Source organism: Myotis davidii, unplaced genomic scaffold, assembly GCF_000327345.1.
Source record: "Myotis davidii unplaced genomic scaffold, ASM32734v1 scaffold424, whole genome shotgun sequence".
Taxonomy (NCBI): Eukaryota; Metazoa; Chordata; class Mammalia; order Chiroptera; family Vespertilionidae; genus Myotis; species Myotis davidii.
The window spans coordinates 14,857-23,742 of NW_006295827.1; the positions used below are offsets into that span (position 1 = coordinate 14,857).

The following is an 8,886-nucleotide window of genomic DNA, read 5'->3' on the forward strand; positions in this document are numbered from 1 at the left end:
GAAGGGAAGGGGGGTCTGAGCAGGGCAGAGGCTCTGATGAGATGCAATGCCCACCGTGACTCGCCATCCTTGTCCAGTTTCTCCACCTCCTTGATGACCTCCACTGCCTCCCAACAGACCCTAGCATGCCCCAGGGAGGGAGTTAGGCTCGGCAGGAGACAGGCAGCAGCCTCCTCGAGGCGCACTTTATTGGGGAGCGAGGTGGGCGACCTAGGCCTGCTGGGCCCGAAGCAGCGCTCGCACCTGGCTGATCTGCCAGTCGACGCTGGAGCGGGCGGTGCCACCCAGGGCAGTATACTGCTCCACGCTGTGCCCGTAGTCCCACACCTGGCTCACGTCGCCCGAGAACAGGTGGCTGGGGAAAGAAAGGAGATGGGCTAGCGCAGCCCAGCCATGCAGCCTCAGGGACCTGGGAGACAGCAGAGGGAGGGGAGGGGGCCGCACCTGATGGTCTGTAGCTCCTGCAGCGACAGCTGGTTGAGGGCGACCCCCTTGGTCTCTGCCATGAACACTGCTTTCCCAGAGGCCTCGTGGGCCTGGCGGAATGGCATCTGCAGGTGCCAAGCAGAGGGCAGCACTGAAACAGGCTTCCTGGCTCCCTGCCTGCTGTGGGTACCTGTGCCTCCCTAACCACCCCTACCCCTGGCCCCTCCATCCCAGCCACCTCACACTCACCCCTTTGCGGACCAAGTAATAGGCGAGGTCAGTGGCCAGCATGTCAGGACTAAGAGCCTGCACCATGTTCTCACGGTGAATCTGGGGATGTGGGTGGGGAAGTGGTGAGTCTTGGGGCCCTGGGGACCCCAGGCCTGAAGCTGCCACCTCCAAGCCTACTCCTCAGCCAGTATGTCTCCTGCCCTGGGCAGATCCACACTTTCCCACCCTGTTTGCTCTCTCTGGCTCGAGCCGTCTTTTCATAATTATTGATAATTTGTAGGCGTGCTATAGGGGTTGCCGTTACGTTTCCAGAGTCCTTATCTTTAGTGCACATCAGAATCACCTGCAGGATTTATTACAAATACAGACCGCAGGGCCCCATCCCCGGAGTCGGTTCCAGTGTTATTGGAATGAGGCCCAGAATTGCATTCTCTCAAGTTCCCAGGTGATGCAGACACTGCTGGTCCCAGAACCACTGCTTTAGACACATCCTGAACTACGTAGTTAGGATTGAAATGATACGCAGATGGGGATCTGGTTCAAATAGGGGGGTGGGGTGAAGACAGTTGCCAAATCAAGAATGGCCATGAGGTGGTTGTTGCTGAAGCCGGGTGTTGGTACACAGGGGTTCATTACACATGTTCTCAACTGTTGCATAACGGAATTTCCCATAATAAAAAGAAATCTGGTCAGGCCAGGTGATGGGACCCCTTGAGTCCTACTACTTCCATAGTTTTGCCCCTCAAAGGCAGGACCAAGCACATGCCCCCTCCCCCTGCCCCAGGGCTTCTGGACCACCCACCCTAGCCTCCTCTCTTGATCATCCTCTGCCCATCCCAGACTTTGGGGACCGGGAGAGAAGATGCACATCTTACCTGCAACGTAGAGATGACGCCAGTGGCCACCTGGAGGACGGCACCCATGGTGTCTGACACCTCAAACACGGCTTCCTTGTCCTCCTGAGAGGGAGGCACGTGGCAGGAGGTGAGGGCTCAGCAGCCCTGTCCCTCACGAAGGCATCCTCCCTGCTTTCAGCACCCCCCACACCCCACACCGAGGGAGAGGAGAGAGCTCTCAGGGTGGTCTGGGTCTGGGAGCATGGGATGGAACATGGCAATTCTGTGGGGCCCCTGCCTGGAAGTGCCAGGGCCCTGCCAACCGGTAGGTGGCGTCTATGCAGAGGGGCCCCTCCCCCACGCCCGCAGCCTCACACCTGTAAGTCCTTGTTGTAGGTGCTCGGAAGTCCTTTGAGGGTCATCAGGAGCCCGGCACACTGAGGGCAGAGTGAGGGTCAGGAGGCGGGACCTCGAGGCCGCCCTGGAAGTTTCCCCAGGACCCCCCGGGTCAGCCAGAGGCTTTGGCCTGCTCCCTGCCCGTCTCACCCGTCCAAACACTCGGCCCGCCTTGCTCCGGATCAGCTCCAGGCTGTCCGGGTTTTTCTTCTGGGGCATCAGGCTGCTTCCAGTGCTGGGGACAGAGATGCTGGGGCTGAAGGGGCTCCTCTGCCCCGGGCTGCTCTGCCGGCTGGGGCGGAGAGGAAGCAAGCCATGTGGGGGTGCAGAGCGGGGCAGGGCAGCCTGCGGCCTTACCTGTAGGCATCGGAGAGCTGCACAAAGCTGAATTCCTTGGTGCCGTAGAGGATGAGATCCTCGGCCATCCTGCTGAGATGGGTCATGCACAGGGAGGCCCAGAACAGGAACTCGGCTTGTGGGAGGGGAGGGAAGGCAGGCTCTCGGGTCACCAGGTCTCCCTTGCTCTCCACCCGCCTGGAGAAGCTCCAGGTGGACCATATGGGAGGGGGAGGCAGCTGGAGAAGGCGGGGACTGGGGCACAGAGGCAGGGCACCGTGCAGGGGATGAGTGGGCTGGCCCCCAGGACTCACCCACAAAGTCTCGCTCACTGGTAGCATCCATGCTGTTGAGAGTGATGGCCCCAAATTTGAGTTCTGGACAAGGGGGAGAAGGGGAAGGCAATAGGGCTGGGCTGGTGGACAAGGAACCAGGCTGCCCAGCCACCTCCGTGGCCCCCTTTCAGGGAGGAGGAGTAGGGAGGGACAGGAGGTGAGGAGGGCCTCTTGTACAGGTCCCAGAGGGAGGCAGGAGCCCTGAGTGTACCCAGGGCCATGCACCTCTGTCACAGGCCTTCCCTTGGCTCTCTAACTTCAGTGTCCATAGCTAACAGGATTCACCCAGACCCTGCCCTCTCTCTGCAAGACCCTGGCAGAAGCTGATGGTGATCTCCCGAGGGTGGGCGGAGGGCTTACCTGTTCGGAGCAGCTCCCGGTCCACACCCAGAGGATTGCCTGCAATGGCCCCACTGCAGGGGCAAGGGATTCTGAGTGACCAGGGCTCCTGGAAAGCAGGCCCTGGCACATACACACCCCGAGTTGCGTCCTGGTTGCCAGGGCTACGGCCAGCCAGCTGGGTGCCTGACACTTGTCCCCGTGCAGGGAATGGCATGCTGTGGGTAACTGGCTGGCTCTCAGGGGCTTCTCTGGAGAGCTCTGGCCCTGTTCTGACACACTTGCTAGCTTGGTTGTCCACACCTTAGAGAGAACTGGGTGTCCCTGCAAGATCCCGCCTGCCTCTGCAGGAAGAACTCTGGATGGGCAGGCCAGTCCCCTCCGTCGTTGTGGCTCCTCCTCTTGTGAATCCCCAAGGGCCATGCAGCAGCCCTGTCCCCACCCTCGGAGCACTGGGACCTTACTCACCTCCCCAGGGGCAGGACGTTGATCCGCTTCTGCACCTCCAGCAGCCTCTCAGAGTCTCTGGTCAGTGCCACCGCATGGCTGTGGGAAGCCAGGGAACGGAAGGTCAGGGCAGCCAGGGGGCCTCCCCTCCATCATGGCCCCTCCATCACCGTCCCACTCACCTCAGGATCCAGTGGCTCCAGCGGATGGGCTGAGCCCTCTGCAGGTGTGTGTACCCTGGGAAGAGGATGTCCCGTTCCCTGTGGGGGAAGAGTAGGGGCAGGGTGCCTGAGGGGCCTGCAGGCCTGGCCCCTCCAGAAAACAGCAGGGCAGGTCTACGGGGATCTCCCTGCACGAGGGGTCGAGTGATCTCCTGGGGATAGATCATTGTAAGGGAACAGACCCAAGACCAAGCGTGGATTAGACCCTCAGCTCGGATCTTGGCTACTCACAGCACAGCGGGTACCACCTGGCAGTGGGAGCCACGTCTGTGAGCGAGAAGCTCCCCAGGAGCCCAGAGAGCCGGGGGCACTTCAGAGGGGGCGGGACAGAGGCCGAGTGCTGTGGGCGCTGGTTCTGGTTTGTTTTTTTTAGTAAACATTACTGAGGTGATGACTCACCTACAGTTCTCTCATTTGAAGTGTACAACCATCACCACATCAATTTTAGAACCTTTCACTACCCCACAAGAGAAGGCCAGCACTCCTCAGCAGGCCCTCTTTACTCCTCCGGCCCCCAAGGGTGATGGTGCTTGTGCCCTGGTTTGCCCCCAGGTGATGTGGTCTGTGAAACAGAGGTCACAGGAAGTTGGGGAAAAGGAGGGGTCAACCCCGTCCCTGACACCAAATAGGGACGTCTCAGCAGCCAAGGCACAGAAGCCAAAGCTTGGGGGTGAGGCTGGTGGGAGGCAGCCTTCGGCTCTGTCCTTTGCCAGCGTGCTGGGCAGAAATGGGGACGAGGGGCACCGGCGGCTGGGGAGCGGCTCTGTCTGCCCCAGGCACGGCCAGCCCCCTTCCTCAGGCGTCAGGGCACCTGCCCAGTGCTTTAGCTTCCTGCTTGCGAATCCTCAAAGCGTGAGCTTGCCCCGCCTGCCGTGGGGTAAGGTATACTGCAAGAAACGCCCCACTCCTGCTGCTCTGCTCACTCAGTCCAGGAGCTCTGGGACGCCCTGCACCGCAAGGCCTGGCTCCCCTACCCTCTTCACCCCTGCCTCCTAGGGCTGGTATTCAAGCTGCCTGTCTCCGGGGAGAAGAGACCTGGCTGGCTTCATGCCCTTCTCTGCACCTAGGCGTCCCCAGGGGACTCACGCCTCCGCCCGGTCCACCATGGTTCTGATGAGCTCCCGGAGGAGGGCAGAGAGCATCGAGCAGTTCTGCCGCATCCACAGCCTGAGATCTGTGACCACCTGTGGAGGGGAGGCGGCACTCAGGGAGACTGATGTGTGACTCCCCGGGGAGCCAGGACAGCTGCTGAGCCCCAACGCTGCTGTCTGAGCTCCCCAAGGTTGGGCAGCACAGGGTGGGGGTGGAGGGGCTGGCGGCACCTGGTCGTTCCGACTTCGTCCTGTGTGCAGTTTCCCTGCGGTTTCACCAATGAGCTCCTAGGGGTGGAGGAGGCATGGGTCAGGGTCTGCTGCTCACGCCCAGTGGGGTCCACCCAGGTGGACCTGCTTCCTCCCTGCCCTGGAGTCCTCCCTCCCTGCCCCAGGGGCCCCGGTCCCGCTCAAGTCTCTGCCCTCTCTGCCGAGGCCTCCTGTTCTGAAGTCCCGCCCAAACTCTGCCAATGAGGAAGTGAACAGACATTTGTGCTTATGCTCAAAGTGGCCCAGGGCAAGTGGAGAGGGAAGGCGGGGGCAGGGGGTGGGAGAGAGAGGAGGGAGGATGGGTCATACCTTGAGACGCCGCTCATTGGCTGTGTGGATGTCCTCATCGTTGGGATTTAGTTTGAAGGTGCCCTGAGCCCACTCCTCCGCCACCTGTAGTAGATGGCAGCCACCCAGCGGTCAGGCTGGCAGGCATGGCAGCCAAGAGGGCCAAGGCCTGTTCCACCCTCACCCAGATCACTGACTGTCCCTGGATTGGAGCTGAGTCCTGGGAGTGCTCCCGGAGGGGGGGGTGCGCTGTGCAGCCCCCACCCAAAGGAGCATCTCAGGCACTATGCACCTTTGCCCATGAGCCACGGGGCCACGGGGCATTCAGGATGAAGAGAGCCAGCGAGCTCTGTACAGGGGTAAAGGGCACCTCTCTAGGTGCATAAGCATCACAAAGGGATGTGAGAGGCTTAGGATGACACTGTGCTCGGGGATGCGGTGGGAGCTCGAGGCCACAGGGAGGGGCCCTCAGAAGGACTTGGGGCATGAACAGTACCTTGTCCAGGCCCTGGAGTATCTTGTCCATCTCGGCCTTGGTGAGGAGCCCTGCCTTCTGCAGGCCCCGGCTATAGGCCTTGCTGCCTTGCACATCTACTTCCCACAGCTGCCGGTCGTAGGCAATGGACGCGTTGAACTTCTCCATGATGGGGTCCACTGCGCCCACAAACCGGCCGCCCCATAGCTTCCCGCTCTGGCCAAGAGAACAGGAGCAATTAATCTTCCCGCCCTCCGCCAACCTCAAGGGCAGTGCCTCTCACAAAGGGCCCGCAGGAGGGTTATCAATGTGATGGCAGTGGCAGCCAGCGGGCAGGATTATTCTCACTGGACAGATAAGGAAACTGAGGCTGAGAGAGAGGCGGGCACTTGCCCAAGGAGTGAGTGTGGCTGGACAGTGAAGTTAGGGCTCTTTCCCACCACCTGACACTGCTCCAGGGAGATGGTGGCAGGGTACAAGGACCCCTGAGACCACAGCAGAACTTCTGCTACTGGCCAAGGTGGCATCCAGAGTTTGAATCAGCTCTGATGTACCAGTGATAATGATAATCATCCTGGTAACATCTCAGCTTACCAGGCACTGTTCTAAATGCTGGGCACCTACTGACAGCGACACTCTGAAGTAGGCACCAATCTCTCCGGTACGGAGAGGGGGAAACTGAAGCCCAGAACAGCTATGTATCTTTTGCCCTCGCCAGGGGTGGCAGAGCCAGGACTGCCGTCCGGCATTGTAAAGGCAGCCCACACACACTCTGAACCCACGTTCCGCCAGGACCTCTGCTGGCTCTGCCAGGACGTCTGCTGCAAGGACAGGCAAGGAGGCACCGAGGGACCCATCAGGCTCAAGTTACCTGCATCACCCTCCCATCGCTCGGGGCAGGACCTAAGGTCCCATCCCCAAAACTTCTTTGGAGAGCACCTCTGACACACCTGTTATCTCTGGCCTTCTAGGAGGTCACTAGCTGCCCCTCTGCCCCCAGGAGCCAAGGGCGGAGAGATGGGATAGAGACATCTGTTTTGAAAGAGGGCATAGGCCAGGGCATGGGACAGATGGGGGAGGGGTGCAGAACACCTTTGAAGCAGTCTGAGCACCCAGAGTGCCAAGGATTAGGAAGAGAGTGTACCACGGTGGAGGTGTGGGTGGTACTTCTCTGGCATCTTTCCCCTGGAGTGGAGTTTAAATGGCCACTGGGGACATGTTCTCCTCTGTCCCTCTGTTAGCCACCTGACCATGACCATGTTATATAACCTCTCAAAGCCTCAGGATTGCCCCTCTATCGATTTGATAAAATTTGCCAAGTGCATACACAGCACAGTGCCTGCCACTCGATAAGGACTCAGTCAATTCTAGGTATTACTAAGGGAGCAGCCGAGGCCTGCGTGGGCCAGGGTGTGCCTTAGCTTGGTCCCTGTGTGCACCATGGGGCCTCCGCCACACTCAGGCCCAGGCTGTGAGCTGACCCCTCAGCGCCCAGCAGCCTTGGCCACCCTGCAGCAGCTGCCTCCGCCCCCCTCAGCCTTTTGAACTGGGCCTGCCCCTTACCCTCTGCTGCCCCAGCAACCTTGATCTCCATCAAAACATGGGGTCCCGCCCTAACCGGTTTGGCTCAGTGGAGGGAGCATCGGCCTGCAGATTGAAAGGTCCCAGGTTCGATTCCGGTCAAGGGCATGTACCTTGGTTGCAGGCACATCCCCAGTAGGAGGTGTGCAGGAGGCAGCTGATCGATGTTTCTCTCTCATCGATGTTTCTAACTCTCTATCCCTCCCCCTTCCTCTCTGTAAAAAATCAATACAAGTATATATATTAAAAAAAATTAAAGAAATAAAAGTAAAAAAAACCCCATGGGGTCCCAGGCCTAACTATTGGGGCCAGTGGCTAACTATTGGGGCCAGAGGGCTAGGGCCAGCCAGTAAGGATGGGGAGCCAGCCTGCCCCTCAGCCGGAGGCACCACCTCTCCCAGCAGGTCCCTGGACTCCCTGCCTGGGTTGTTAGTAATAACAACTACTTAACAAGTGGGGCTGTAGCCAAACCAATTAGCGCAAACCCACAGGACAGCCTGGGGCAAGCAGAGGTCGCCTGGCACCCTGGTCTCCTGAAAGCAGCCTTTTCTGCTTTGGGGCCAAACTCCCACCCCACTGGCAGGCTTAAAAGGACCCCAGGAAAATGTCAGAATGAGGTGCCACAGCCTGGACATCGGGAAAGCCCAATGTGGTGGGAGAGGGAACTGCTAAGGCAGCAAACATCTGGGCCAGAATGATCCCGTTAGGGCAAGGGGCAGGGGCACTGGGTTGGGCTGAGATGTTCCTGTGAGTACAATCTGCCACCACTTACTGAGCACCTGCTGTTGCCTGGCCCTGTCTAGGCGTTTTGTGTGTGCTGTCGCACCCTCCTACGAGGGGGGCACTGTCACTCCTATTTTATAAACGAGAAGAGAGGTTCCGGGAGGTCGAGTGACTGTTCAGAAACAAGTCTGTTGGGCTCCAAAGTCCAGGCCCTGCCCCCAGCCCTCCACCGGGACCTCGAAGCTGGCGGGGCAGGCGTTCTCATCCCATTTATTCAGATGCACAAACAGGTCCGGAGGAGGAAGTGAGTCGCCAGCTAATGAGGGCCAGGAGGGACTGAAACGCAGACCGCCTGCTTCTCAGGTCCCAGGACATCAAGCAAACAGTCCCTTTTACCTGAAGGGTTCCAAGCAATGACCTCATAAATCTAGTACCTTACAGAGGGAGGCAGCCGGCTATCATCCCCCCCATGTGCCAGGTAAATCAGCGGGGGCACAGGAAAGGGGCTGTGCCTCTCACTCCTGCCCCTCTGGTCAGGAAGACAACCCAGAAGTCCTCTGGCTCTAGGGCAGGGAGGAAGCTTCGGGGCACTGGGGCCCCTGGGGCCGCAGGGCAAGGTCCCCTACCCCCTGGCTCTTTCCACCGCCTGTCATGTGGATTCTGCGACTCTCGGGGACACCTGCTTCGGCAGCAGGTGGGGCTGGGACCGCCTCCCCGAGCAGTGTGCTTCGGTGGGTTAGCCACACAGACTCTGGGAAGGGGCGCGGGAGGGGCGCAGGTCTCTGCCAGGCTCTGGCAGGTGCCCGCTGCCTGGAGCCAGTCAGGACCATCACCGGGAGGGCGGCCAGCGGCAGGTGTGGCACCAGGAGATGCCTCCCGCAGGTCGCGGCT

At 60.0% G+C, this 8,886-nt stretch overlaps 1 protein-coding gene across 1 annotated transcript in view; it reads right to left on the reverse strand.

Moving 5' to 3' along the window:
* Window positions 1-150: 150 nt before the first annotated feature.
* Window positions 151-8,886, reverse strand: part of ASL (argininosuccinate lyase) — a 9,987-nt gene continuing 1,251 nt past the window's right edge. Inside the window, exons 2-16 of the mRNA XM_006770867.2 lie at window positions 5,713-5,969; window positions 5,238-5,321; window positions 4,890-4,946; window positions 4,654-4,751; window positions 3,529-3,606; window positions 3,368-3,445; window positions 2,921-2,973; window positions 2,540-2,602; window positions 2,247-2,361; window positions 2,040-2,124; window positions 1,871-1,930; window positions 1,533-1,616; window positions 676-756; window positions 445-551; window positions 151-355 (exon numbers count right to left, since the gene is read on the reverse strand). Of these exons, the coding sequence (XP_006770930.1) occupies window positions 211-355; window positions 445-551; window positions 676-756; window positions 1,533-1,616; window positions 1,871-1,930; window positions 2,040-2,124; window positions 2,247-2,361; window positions 2,540-2,602; window positions 2,921-2,973; window positions 3,368-3,445; window positions 3,529-3,606; window positions 4,654-4,751; window positions 4,890-4,946; window positions 5,238-5,321; window positions 5,713-5,969 (1,445 nt within the window). The 3' untranslated portion in view covers window positions 151-210. The remainder of the gene's footprint in view (window positions 356-444; window positions 552-675; window positions 757-1,532; window positions 1,617-1,870; window positions 1,931-2,039; window positions 2,125-2,246; window positions 2,362-2,539; window positions 2,603-2,920; window positions 2,974-3,367; window positions 3,446-3,528; window positions 3,607-4,653; window positions 4,752-4,889; window positions 4,947-5,237; window positions 5,322-5,712; window positions 5,970-8,886) is intronic.